At 37.3% G+C, this 13,119-nt stretch overlaps 4 protein-coding genes across 4 annotated transcripts; 3 read left to right on the top strand and 1 right to left on the bottom strand. All coding sequences in view use genetic code 12, as the record gives it.

Annotated features, from left to right (window-relative positions):
* Positions 1-625: 625 nt before the first annotated feature.
* VPS20 (Vacuolar protein sorting-associated protein 20) lies at positions 626-1,327 on the top strand (the record flags this gene model as incomplete). The annotated part of the gene is made up of 1 exon (XM_001528741.1): positions 626-1,327. The coding sequence occupies one exon, from the start codon at positions 626-628 to the stop codon at positions 1,325-1,327; it is 702 nt and encodes a 233-aa protein (XP_001528791.2).
* Positions 1,328-1,545: 218 nt separating this feature from the next.
* HEM2 (Aminolevulinate dehydratase) lies at positions 1,546-2,571 on the bottom strand (the record flags this gene model as incomplete). The annotated part of the gene is made up of 1 exon (XM_001528740.1): positions 1,546-2,571. The coding sequence occupies one exon, from the start codon at positions 2,569-2,571 to the stop codon at positions 1,546-1,548; it is 1,026 nt and encodes a 341-aa protein (XP_001528790.1).
* A 2,659-nt stretch (positions 2,572-5,230) lies between these two features.
* ROM2 (RHO1 GDP-GTP exchange protein 2) lies at positions 5,231-9,687 on the top strand (the record flags this gene model as incomplete). The annotated part of the gene is made up of 2 exons (XM_061119215.1): positions 5,231-5,235; positions 5,472-9,687. 2 exons carry the CDS (start codon positions 5,231-5,233, stop codon positions 9,685-9,687), a joined length of 4,221 nt encoding a protein of 1,406 aa, XP_060975198.1.
* Positions 9,688-10,990: 1,303 nt separating this feature from the next.
* Positions 10,991-11,998, top strand: ELO3 (Elongation of fatty acids protein; the record flags this gene model as incomplete). Its single annotated transcript, XM_061119214.1, is given in 2 exon segments — positions 10,991-10,994; positions 11,007-11,998. The coding sequence occupies 2 exon segments, from the start codon at positions 10,991-10,993 to the stop codon at positions 11,996-11,998; spliced, it is 996 nt and encodes a 331-aa protein (XP_060975197.1).
* Positions 11,999-13,119: the final 1,121 nt, after the last annotated feature.

Raw genomic sequence — 13,119 nt, 5'->3', positions numbered from 1 at the left:
CATTTACCTACAATTGGCAAGTGAAGATATTCAGTGAGTTTGTCACTCTTTCCGAATACTCATTAGACTGCGTTATAGTTGTAGTGAACATGCATAAACATTTTTTTTATAGATAAACCAGCACAGTGTGAGAATAGCCTAGAGATGCATAACCTGTTTGCTACTTCTATTTTTATAGTTTTAGCTAGAATGCAATAGCTCTACTATTCTCTTTTATATATATGGTAATGACACCGAGTTCTATATTTACAAAGAGTATAGACACAGTGCGTCTTGGTGAAGAAGAAATGTTCAACTAGTTGCAAAAGATATGGATATACGGTTTCGCGAATTGCGCTCACGCACGCGAGCGAGCAAGCGATAGAGAAAGAGAGAGAGAGAGAGAAAGAAAGAAAGCCCGACCTCGTTCTTCACGATAAGAAAACGAAGTGAATTCTCAAAGGAATAAATACAATTCAACAAAATTTGGCTATTCATTGACACACAAAGAAAAATACCAAACCTTGCTTGAATATATACACCTTGCTCCATCATTTTGAACTACAATAATCAATTCTAACTAAGGTTGAAAAGCAAAAAACCAAAAAAAAAGCTTAATAAACAGAAAGAACAAAAAAATATAAATATGGGCAATCAACCAAGTGCGCCCAAGATCACTGCGGAAGACAGGGCAATCTTCCAACTCAAACAACAACGTGACAAGATCAAACAGTATCAACGCAAGCTCTCCTTGATTCGCGATAAGCAAACAAAGCTTGCCAAAAAAGCTATACTCAACAAACAACCAGATCGTGCTAAATTGTACCTCCGGCTAAAGAAACAACAAGAGGCCACAATAACAAAGACATATGACCAACTTGACAATCTCGAGAAGCTTATAGGAACTATTGAGTTCAAGCTAATAGAGAAGGATGTAATGTACGGGTTGCAACAGGGTAACGCAGTACTCAAGCAATTGAATGCAGAGATGAATGTTGACAAGATTGATAAGATTATGGATGATTTGGAGGAGGAGAGGTTACAAGAGCAAGAGATCAGCCAGACTCTAGGATTAGGGTCAGGGTTGAGTCGAGTCGATGAAGATGCAGTGGATGATGAATTTGAAAGGTTGAATAAAGAAATCAACAAGACAAGTGCCATTAAACAAGAGGAAACAAAGGAAGAACAGAAGGTGGTTGGAGAATTACCGTCTGCACCAAAAGATCAAATTATGCCCAATGTGCCAAGCGATACTCCACTCTCGGATAAAAAGGAGAATCAAAATGCAGAACTGGAGAAAGAGAAACCAAAACAAGAGCAGTCAGAATCTGAACCGATTGCTGCATGAATCCAACGAACATACAAATAATAGAATCTATGCATTTATTTTATTTACTATTTTCTTTCTTTCTTTTCTTTCATACTTTACTACTTACAAGTTTTGTACAAGTTTTTTACAAGTTTTATACAAGTTTTCTTACAGAATTCTTTGAAGTTTCACTTTAGTTTTTACTAGTTTTCCCAAAAATAAAACTTTTAATAAAATAAAAAAAAATCAACCTTCACTTAGATGTCCAACCATTCCAAGAATTCAGGGGTGAAATAACTGATTATGAGTCTAGCACCTGCTCTGACAAGTCCCTGGTGTGCTTCAAAAGCAATGCCTTTCAAATCCACCACTCCCTTTTCGGCAGCTGCATGCAACATGGCATATTCACCACTCACGTGGTAAGCACAGAGTGGGTAATCGCCACATAGTTTACTAGCATCACTAACAATATCCAAATAGAATGTTGAAGGTTTAACCATTATAGCATCTGCTCCCTCTTCGATATCTCTCAACAATGCTCTTCTCGCTAAACCGGCACCTGCTGGAGGCAATTGATATGCTTTTCTATCGCCATGACTTGGTGCTGAACCAGCAGCGTCACGGAATGGTCCGTACAAGTTTCCTGAAAATTTTGCTGCATACGACATAACAAGACATTTGTGTGCAAGTCCTGCATCCATTAAACCTGTTTTGATATCCTTAATTCTACCGTCCATCATATCTGAAGGTGCTACTGAGTGGGCACCTGCTTTGGCATAATTGACAGCAACGGCAGCAATTCTTCGCACAGAAGGTTCTCTATTCAACGATCCATCTTCATTCAAGATTCCACAATGTCCGTGATCAGTATATTCACACAAACACACGTCACACATTATAAACAAGTCGGGAAACTTCTCTCTTAATAACTTGATACTTGTAATCACTGGTCCTTCAGGGTCATCTGCTGCCGTACCTACAGAGTCCTTAACACCCTCTTTCAAAGGTACTCCAAAAAGAATTACTGCTCTCAATCCCTTTTTCACAAGCGAGTCAACGTATGGAACCAATTTGTTAACTCCAAATCTCTTGATATTAGGTAATGAGGGAATATCAGTTTCGTCATCTGGCATGTCTGAAATGAATAATGGGAAAATAAACATGTTCTTGGTCAACTGACGTTCTTGCTGCCATTCTCGCGATAAAGGATGGTTGTAGCCACCTTGTAATATGGAAGATATCGAGTTACCAGTCGAAGGTAAAAATTCTGCTTTGTGAACCATATTTGTATTTTTTTTTCCCCCTTTCTTGAGCTTAATTAATAAAAATTGTCAGATACGTTTGGGTGTAAATGTGAAAGATTTCAAGGATTTATCAGAAAATAAAGGACTCGCTATATATGCTTTACACAGTTTTATATCTCTTTTATCTTTGTAGGTCAAGTCTAAATATAGTTGCCAGAAAATCAAAGCAAAAGAAGAATAGGAACAAAAAAAAGAAAAATAGATAAAGATGAAACTTGTTCAAAGATGTTTTCGAACCTCTAATGTGATCATGCACCAAGCGGAATTTTTGTTGAAAAAAGGAAAAAAAAAGAAAAAAAAAAGAACGTCATTTCTCGAAGGTATCTTTATTGTCCTGGAGCGGAAAAATAAAAATAAAAGGAAAAGGACTGGGAATCGCGCGCTAAGAATTATACTGAACAAGGCTTAATAATAATGACACTTGCTTCGATTATGAGAATGAGAAAGAAAGTTTTGGAATGGTAAAGCGAAATTTTTTAAATGGTATAAGTAAGGGGATCAAGAAAGAAGAGTGGAAAAAGAGTATGGACGACTTGAAAAAGGTAGGTATTTTGTTATAGGTAGGGAGTACATCAAAAGAGTAATTCTCAAGGGAATAATATATCCTGTTTTTTTCAATCCTATCTTTCTTTCTTTCTTTCTTTCTTCATCTTTCCTCTGTTGTGCCATCCCGCTCTCCCGCCCACCAAAATTAGAGCCGCTTGTTCGCGTGACACTTAATAGTCAACAATTGTCTGTAGATGCTCGTGACCATATTATTTGGTATAAATGATTGACATCCCATTTTTAAAGCTTCTTCCTTCTTCTTCATCCTGTGAAAGTGTTTAGCCATATGAATTTCTACATTAATGCAAGATGAGTCTAAGCATTTGCTTTCTTTCTTTCTTTGCTTTGATCCAGCTCTCCGAGCTAAACTCTATGCTGGTTGAGAAAACGATATATATTAAGAGAAACAAAAGTTGTGGGTAATAAAAAAGGTGGAGGAAAATATAATTTCGGTTGCAAAAAGAAAAGAACCCGAAAAAAACAACAACAATGTGTAGCGGATTGTCGTTTACTAAAAATATCCGAGTGAACAAAATTTTCAACATGTAAACTTCTTTCAATAAATTGTCAATATTTTCTCTTTCTGGTCATTGGGAGAGAAGATTGAGTAAATACATAGAATGTGTCACTATCTGAACTATTCCTAGTTGACTGTTTTGTTTCGTGTTTCTTGTAGCGATCTCGGTTTCCTTTCAAAACGATGCAAAATATATTCACCTAAAAAAAAAAAGCAAGCTATTGGAAACTCATGAGTAACTCTTTACTAATAACGTGAGCAAACCGTTTCCTATTTTCTCTCCACTGCTTCCCTCATTTTTACTTTTTTTTTATTTATTTTATTTGGCAATCAAGTGGTCTAAACATTATACAATGAACTTTAGAACTATAGTTAAAACCAACTTTGTAGTTGTTGTGTCGCTACTCTCTTGCCATTGATTTGTGCTTCCTATAAATGCACCCGTACAAAGTTCTAGAATATTAGTTGGCTTGTGGAGCGAAAGCAAAGAAAGCAGAAAAAGCAGAAAAAGAAAAAAAAAAAATAACACCGAATGAGGCGTAGTTAAACGAGGGAAAGGATATTGCTCGAGCAAGGCGGGAGGCAGAGATGCAGACGCAGACGCAGAATCGGAAGTAGAAGCAGAGATAGAGGCAGAAGCAGAGACAGGCGACATGGAAAACGATGACACCAAACAGTGTAGGAAACAGAGCAAAAAATAAAAAAAAAAGTTAGAAAATAAAGGAGACAAAATTCAAAGAAGCCATAGCAGCATCACGATCTAACCAAAAAATAAAGAAACTAGAGGACTTGCCGTTTTCCTATGAGCGCCTTTTGGTTCTAGTTTTCAAAACATCCGTTCATTCATTCATTCTTTGACTTTGACTAACAAAAAATCAAGACATTGGTTCATCTACCACAAAAAAAAAGAAATATATATATATATATATATTTATTAGTAATTGTTATGTAAAGTCCGTTTACAAGCGTATGTGTCTAAAAGCTTAAAGCCGCGACAGACTAGGGTATCAAATTACCATAATCAAATAAAGTAAATATGTCTATCTCCAGCGACCAGGATAATCAGGTCTTGGCTAACAAATCTATTCTTGAACAAGGTCGTTGTTCTAGTGTAGACCGTGTAGAGAAGTAAAATAAATAAATAAAAAAAAGGTAAAGTAAAGTAAAGAAGTAAAGTTCCATTTTTTCCCTCGTTTCGTCTACTAATGTATTACTTCCGAAATTAGCAATTGGTGGAACAAGAATGTGACGGTGAGAGTAATAGATGAAAGGGAAACGAGAGAAGAAGAAGAAGAAAAAAAAAAATAAACACATACACACACACACACACAGAGAGACACACAAAAAAAGAAAAAAAGAATATTCTGAGAGGCACACACTGCATAGACACACACACACACAATCATACACACTCGACTTTTGAAATAGACTAATTACAAATTAAAAATCTCAGTTTCAAATACACTTGCAGAAACCACCAATCCCCTTTACATCCGTCCACTCCCTTTCCACCACCATTTGGAAATATTATTCATCTCAATACCCACTCGTCTAACTCACTCAAGGAGATGGTCAATGCGGTAAACATTCCAGCACACTTGCTACCGCAAGCGTTTTTGGACCAACAAAACGACGAACATCGTCACCGTCCTGGCGCAGGTGGACAAAACCGGCAACAACAAACACACCCACAACACCTACAACAAATACAACAATCTCAACCACAATCTCAACAACAACAACCACCACCACCACCACCACAACAACAACAGCAACAACAACGTGTTAACCAGTCAACATCCACCACTTCTCCGAGTCGAGTAAATCAACCAGTGGAACAAACACCTTATCTTTCACAACAACAACAACAACAACAACAGTCTCCGTATGGAACTCAAAGTTTGAGTAATCTACAAACTGCTGGCCATTCACTGTATAACATTTTGCCACAAAATTCATCCAACCATGCAAATTACAAAAATGCAAGCTCAACTTCATTTCAACACCAAGGACCACTGCATGTGAATGGACTCGGCCATAACAATACCTCCAACCAAAACTATCCTTCAAATGATCAGCAACCTCATTTCTTACAAAATCCAAGTCATAGCTATCCCTGGTACCAACCACAAGCTGGAGGGTCTATTAGCGAACAACCTCTTCTGCAAGGTCTGCAGCAACAGTATATGCCTCAGCAGCAAAATAACTGGAATCCAATATCAGCCAATACAAAGAGTAGAGGCTACTCGTCCCTTGATCCGCTGAGAAAACCGCCACCATCGCAACAACAACAACAACAACAACAACAACAACAACAACAACAACAGCCACAACCACAACCACCACAACAACAACAACAAAACTTTGATTATAAAGTGCCCCAGCAAAACCAACAGTTTGGACATGTCATGAACAATGAGCGACCACAAGTGGCACAACTGGCACAACGAAGTGCAACAAGCTCAAATGCTAATAGAGATTCACAATTGTCAAACAATTCTACTCTGTCGTTGACTCATGATACTGGGGCTCACAAACAACAATCACAAAGGAGCTTTTCAAGAAGTTCATCTTCGGCCCAAGTACCGTACCCAATCGATAATCTTATTCCAGAGGATTCTGCTTCCGATTTCCAAAGTGTGCTGCCCTCGTCAACAATACGAAAACCATTCCGTAAACCACCAAATGAGGATGCATATGGATTCGGAATAAGTCTCGATGAAAAGCCTGCAAACAATGAAGCAAGAAGAATCGTGTCATCACCACACCAGCCCAACTTTAGTAGCCAACCGTTGAACAATGAATCGCGTACGAAATCACTATCGCTGACCTCTTCGAGGTTTAGAACTTCGTCTCAGCACCATATTGACTACTCACCACAACAACAACAACAGCAGCAGCAACATCATCAACAACAACAACAAGGAAATAGCGGTCGTCCCATTTCAAGTGGAAACTCTTCACCTTCTTTAACTCACACATTTTCATTAGGCTCAAAGTCACGTTCATTCTCTTCAATTGGTAAATTGTCATCGTTATCGACCAAGAAATTTGGCTCATCTCCTTCGATTTCTAAACACGATAAACAGAGTATAGCCTCGTCGTCGAAAACATTGATATCACGCCCACACTATGCCAAGTCGGTTTACCCCGCCCTCCTATCGGAAGTTGCCAAGCTATTCAAAGATGCAATTATATTGACAATCAACACCAAGGATGGGTTAGAGTACCACGATACATTTACTGGTAAATTAGCTGTTGATATTCTATGCCGCATAATTAGAACCAATGATAGGAATTTGGCGTTGTTGATTGGGCGTTCTTTGGATGCACAGAAATTCTTTCATGATGTCACATATAACCACCGATTGAGAGATTCTGTTCATGAGATATACGCATTCAACCATGTCTATAATGATGTTGAGTTATATGACGAAAGCAATAGTGGTAATAATAGTGTTTCGACATCGAAACATGGATCGTTTGTTGATAGTGCCCAGTTGCAACAAGCAATGCAAGATAACTTTTTATCACTGCAGTTGCCAGCACATGTTAATCAACCAACCTCATTGGACCTGGGACTTACCCAAACAAATCGACTTAGTGGAGGCAACAGTACTGTCAATGCCAACAAGAATTTGACTGCATCGCAACAAACCGGTGTCAATGGTGTCTTTACAATTTTGACAGATTGTTATTCTCCAACATGTAGTCGGAACCATCTATGTTATAGTATTGCATGTCCAAGAAGACTTGAGCAACAAGCTAGGTTGAATCTCAAGCCGCAAGGCGGGTTAAAGAGAGCAGTGTCGAAATTGTCGCTTCATGATCAAGAAGAAAACGAGACTTTGTGGCACAAGACCGTTCCGCAATCTGTTTTGGACAAATTGGATAAGCATGAAAAGACTAGACAAGAGTTGATTTATGAATTCATATATACTGAAAGGGACTATGTCAAGGACTTGGAGTTTATGACAGATTTCTACATTATGCCATTGCGGAATCCAGCAAACAATATAATTCCCGAACATCAACGTGAGACTTTTATACACACTGTGTTTGGTGGGGTTGGTGACTTGTTGAGATTGGGTAAGAGTTTGAGTGAAGCGTTGACAAAGAGGCAGCAACAGCAAAAGCCGGTGATTGAGTCGATTGGTGATGTATTTCTTGATCATGTGGGGAATTTTGAGCCATTTATTAGGTATTCTGGTAACAAGGTGTTTGCTACGTTTGAACATGAACGTCAGCAACAGGTGAATATGAAGTATGCGAGATTTCTTGATGCGATTGAAAAGAAACCCGAGTCAAGGCGACAAGATCTTTCTTCCTTTTTAATTAAAGGTGTCCAGCGTCCTGCTAGATATCAATTACTTTTAGCAGGGATATTAAAACATACAAAGCCAGAAAACCCAGATTACAAGAACTTGATCAAGGCCAAGGAGGAGATTGAGGCGTTATTGGTGAGAATCAATATTCAAACAGGTGAGAGTACTGATCGACATAAGATTATGGTGTTGCATAGACTTCTTGGTAAACAAACGTTGGAGCACAAGTATAATTTCAAATTGTCATACAATAATAGAATCTTGTACCAAGTGACATTGAACAGGAAGAGGGATAATGAAAAGATTGATTTGTATTTGTTTGAGCATGCGTTGTTATTGGTGAAACACAAGGTGCAGAATAAGCGAGAGCAGCACAAGGTGTTTGAAAAACCAATTTTGCTTCCCTTGCTCTATGTCAATAGTGGTATTGAAACACCAACAACAAGAACATTAATGGGTCATCGACACAGCATGTCGGTAGTGTCAGATACCGGGTTAAGGAATCAAAGAACCGAAAGTTCAAACTATATTGGAAATACGTTATCCTCAAACAATGCTAGTAAGTTCCAGTTGAATTTTTTCGGTATGGGCAGTAATCAGGTGCACGCATCTTTATTCGCTGAAGATGTCACAATCCAGAATCAGGTGTTGCAGCAGATTTCTCAACAGCAACGGAAGCTTATTGATGAGAATGATTTGTTTTCAATGAGCAAGTTTGAAACTCGGAGATTTACTGGTAACAACAAGATCAATTGTGCTGTGCCGTGTTATGGTGGGAAAAAATTGCTTTATGGTACTGACTCTGGTGTTTGGGTGAGTACTGTGCGATCGATTAGTACTACATCGACGGAAAAGATTGTTTCTGATCCTACAATGGTTATTTCCAAGCCATACACTACTCAGATTGAAGTCTTGGTTGAGTATTCTAAGTTGCTTGTGTTGAGTGACAAGGCACTTTATGAGTTTGATTTGTCATGTACTGATTCGCTTGACCATGTGAAGAATACCAAACTGGGTAAGTTGATAATGACACATATCTCGTTCTTCAAGATTGGTGTTTGTGATGGTAAATTGCTTGTGATTGGTGCCAAAACTGGAAGTCAACATTCAATTTGCATCTTTGAGCCTTTTAATCCATTTGATCCCAAACAAAAGAATAGAAATAAGAATAAGATCGAGTTTCAGGAGATTGCGTTTAGCTCTGATCCTATTTCGATTTCCTTTTTAAAGAGTAAATTGTGTATTGGATGTACCAAAGGGTTTGAAATCTTGTCATTACAGGCTGGAAATAAGGAGCCCATACTTGACGAAGCCGATCCATCGTTAGATTTTGCTACGCAGAGGGAGCTGGTGACGCCGTTGGCGATCCATAGACTTGGCAAAGATTTCCTTCTTTGTTATTCTGAGTTTGTATTTTTGATCAAGGGTAATGGATGGAGAACTAATCATGAATGGGGTATATTCTGGGAAGGCAATCCTCGAAATGTTGCATTGTTTTTCCCCTATTTGATCTCATTTGAGCCGGGTTTCATTGAGATTAGAGATTTGCATACTACGAATTTGTTACGATCATTGGTTGGTGAAAACATTAGGTATTTGCATTCCAACGAGCACGAGGCGATGTTTGCATGCGAGGAAAACGGATACGATATTATCATTTCAATTGATTTCTTGAACTTGAAGCCGAAATCACCAACTACAAAGTGAAGTCAACAGAGATGAAATCAAAAGAAGCCAAAACAACAGAAAGAAAAAGAAACAAAGGAAAAGCAAAACTTAAACAAAAAAAAAGAAAAAGAAAAAAAAAAAAAGAGAATTGAAATGTTTATAATGCACTTGAAAAAATATACGAAGTTATTTTAAGAAGTACTTACTATGAAAGTCCAATAGCGTTAGCTATCGTGTGATGTAGTTTTAAGAGTAGTGGTCGTAGTAGTAGTAGCATTAAGTTCTATCAGCAGCACTAGTATTTATGCGTGAAGCGTGTCGATCCCTTATTGGAAAACAATAAGAGCCAAAGAATGCAAAATAAAAAAGTAAATGAAAATTAAGATAAAGAAGGAGAGAGAGAGAGAGTGTGTGTGTGTGGGTGTGTGAAAAATAATAGATAGCACTGTGATGGGAATAAAACTCCGCAATTCGCACACAAAACACACATACATAAAAAAAAAAGAAATTGATTTCCGAGGGTGTCATCGGCAATAAAAAATCTAGAACAAAAAAAGAAAGGAAGAAATAAACAAACAAATGAAGGCATCTCTTTTTTTTTCCAAAATTATTTGATGGAGGATTGACTTTCCAATATATATAGAGAAAAGCAAGCAAGACGAAATGACTAGGTTGTGAGCGTTTGGGTCTAATATTTTTTTCTCAGCTGGTATTGAAGAAAAGCAGCAATCTTTACACACAGTATACTATGAAAGAAATGAAAATTTTGGGGCTTTCATAGTAAATATAATATATTGCAACGTTGCGCAACCACAGATGTGTGGGGGAGGGGGGGAAGGGAGAAGGAGGGTGGTGGCAGAGCAGCAAGGAAGGAAAGAAGAAGAAGAAGAGAAAGAAAGAAAGAAACATATTGTGTATATTTTGTATCGAGTTTAACCATTCAGAAACTTTTGTAATTTGCGTATGGGGAAAGATGTCCATACTTGAACGCGTCTTGCCGGGTACTTACACCTCGGTTGGAAAAATAGACTAAACAAAAGCATTTTGCTATGTACTTTCTTTGTTTGTCCAAGAATCGTCAGCACATTTACTATTGCGAAAAATCTCTATGTGTGTGTCTTTCTCCCTTTCTCTCTCTTTCTCTCTCCTATTTTTCTTGTTTATTTTTTCTTCCAGCAAAATAACAAAAAAAAAAATATAAAATTTAATTTGAAAAATCAAAAAAAAAAATAGAAAATAAACCACGAGTCGCAATAATCACAACAATCTCATCTACTTTATTTTCCACATCAAAAGTGTTAAGAACCTTCTATCACTCAAGAGTTTAAGAATCTTTGATAAGATGAGTTTCATTTCAGAAAGTTCCGCTAAGGACTTGATCCAAATCAGTTTACCATCCATCGAACGTCCGTTTGGAATTTATCTCTGGCCAATTTTCAACAAGGTGTTTGAACTGGTGATTGGATACCCAGCCGACGATTTCGAGTTTATTTACCACAAGACTTTCCTTGCCAATGGGTTCCATGCGGTTAGTATTATTGTTGTTTACTATATCATTATCTTTGGTGGTCGTTCCTTGATCAACAAGTTTAGGTTGCCAGCATTAAAGCTCAATTTCCTTTTCCAATTGCACAATATTGTGCTTACATTGTTGTCGTTGAGTTTGTTATTGTTGTGTATTGAGCAGTTGGTGCCCATTATTTACAAGCATGGTTTGTTTTATGCTATTTGTTCCAAAGGTGCATTTACCCAGAAGTTGGTGACATTGTACTATTTGAACTATTTGACCAAGTATTTGGAACTTGTTGATACTGTTTTTCTTGTGTTGAAGAAGAAGAAGTTGTTGTTTCTCCACACTTATCACCATGGTGCCACGGCGTTGTTGTGTTACACACAGTTAACTGGTTACACTTCAGTTGAGTGGGTTCCAATCACCTTGAATTTGGCTGTGCATGTTGTTATGTACTGGTACTATTTCCTTAGTGCCAGGGGTATTAGAGTTTGGTGGAAGGAGTGGGTGACCCGTTTCCAAATTATTCAGTTTATTTTGGACTTGGGTTTTGTGTACTTTGCTACATACACACACTATGCGTTCCGTTATTTCCCATCTTTGCCATGTATGGGAGACTGTCATGGAAGTGAGTTGGCTGCTGCATATGGATACTTGATTTTGTCGAGTTACTTGGTGTTGTTTATTAGTTTTTACATCAAGGTGTACAAGACCAAGGGTGGCGATGCAGCTTCAAAGAAGGCGGCCGGTGTCGATAAGAGTAGGGATGCAGCAACTGATGGTGCAAAGACCTCTGGTGTTGAAACATCACAATCTAAAGTGAAATCAAGAAAAGTATAAATTTTTTCCTTTTTCTTTTTACTTTTTCGAGGATAATAATAAGGTGTTGAGGGAGATAAAGTGGAATCGAAAAAGAAAAGAAGAAAATAATTTAGGAAAAAAAAGAGAACTACAAATTGAAAGAATTAATTAAAAAGAATAATGTATTCCAGTGGTGTCGTGTGTTGTATTTTTTTGCCAAATTTTTCAACTTTCAACTTACAAAATATAAAGTATAAATAGAAACTAGAATATTTTTTTTTTTGAATATACATCAGCTACTAGTCTTGTTTTTTTTTCTCGCTGTTATAAGGTCAATACCAGCCAGTGATTAAAGTAGAGAGAGATTTGTCTATAACAATCTTGTATCAAGTGTTCTTGGTTCTTTGTTCTTTGTTCTTTTGTTTTCTTGTTGACCAAGACTTTGGACAAGGCTGTGCTACAATATTTATATTTGTCCTAATAGATTGTCTGTTATTTAACTAATACAGCATTTGGTACAACTCAGCCTTGTGCCAATAATGATGTATACAGAGGCTTTGCTTTCCACTTTCTCTTTTTTCTTGTGTTGGCAAAAGAAGAATTAAGAAAAAAGAAAAAAAAAAGAACAATTAATCCACTAAATTTAGACAAGAGTGGCTCAGGTAGGTTTGCCAAGGAATGGAATGGAATGGAGTGGAGTGGGGTGGAAAGGAGAAAGTGTTGTACAAATGACAACAATCGAATGAGAGTGAACAAAAATTGCAAAGCAAGAAGCAAACTAAACTAAACAAAACAAAACAAAACACGTAAATCTATGTTTTCCCCTCCTTAAACAGGTTGAGGTGTTTTGGCTACAAAATGATTTTTTTTTTCATCCAAACAGTAAGAGATGAACAATAGGAAAACTACAATAGGATATCGCTCAACACAGCCTTGCCTCTTTTTTTTTCTCTTTCACTCTCTTTTATTCTCTATTCTCTTGTTTTCGTGGACAATAAATAATATAGACGTTGATGAATTAAAAAAAATAATATTTTGATCTATACGGATCCGTGTTGAAAAAAAAAAGGAAGGGGACGGCTAAAGGATGTTAGGGCAATATAAGAATGGAAAGAAAGGACAAAGTGTTGTAGTTCCTATAATTTTTTTCATTCTTTGTG

The sequence above is a fragment of the Lodderomyces elongisporus genome, chromosome 1 (assembly GCF_030384665.1).
Source record: "Lodderomyces elongisporus chromosome 1, complete sequence".
Taxonomy (NCBI): domain Eukaryota; kingdom Fungi; phylum Ascomycota; class Pichiomycetes; order Serinales; family Debaryomycetaceae; genus Lodderomyces; species Lodderomyces elongisporus.
Note: the sequence above shows the minus strand (reverse complement) of the source record. Positions and strands in the feature narration are given on the sequence as shown.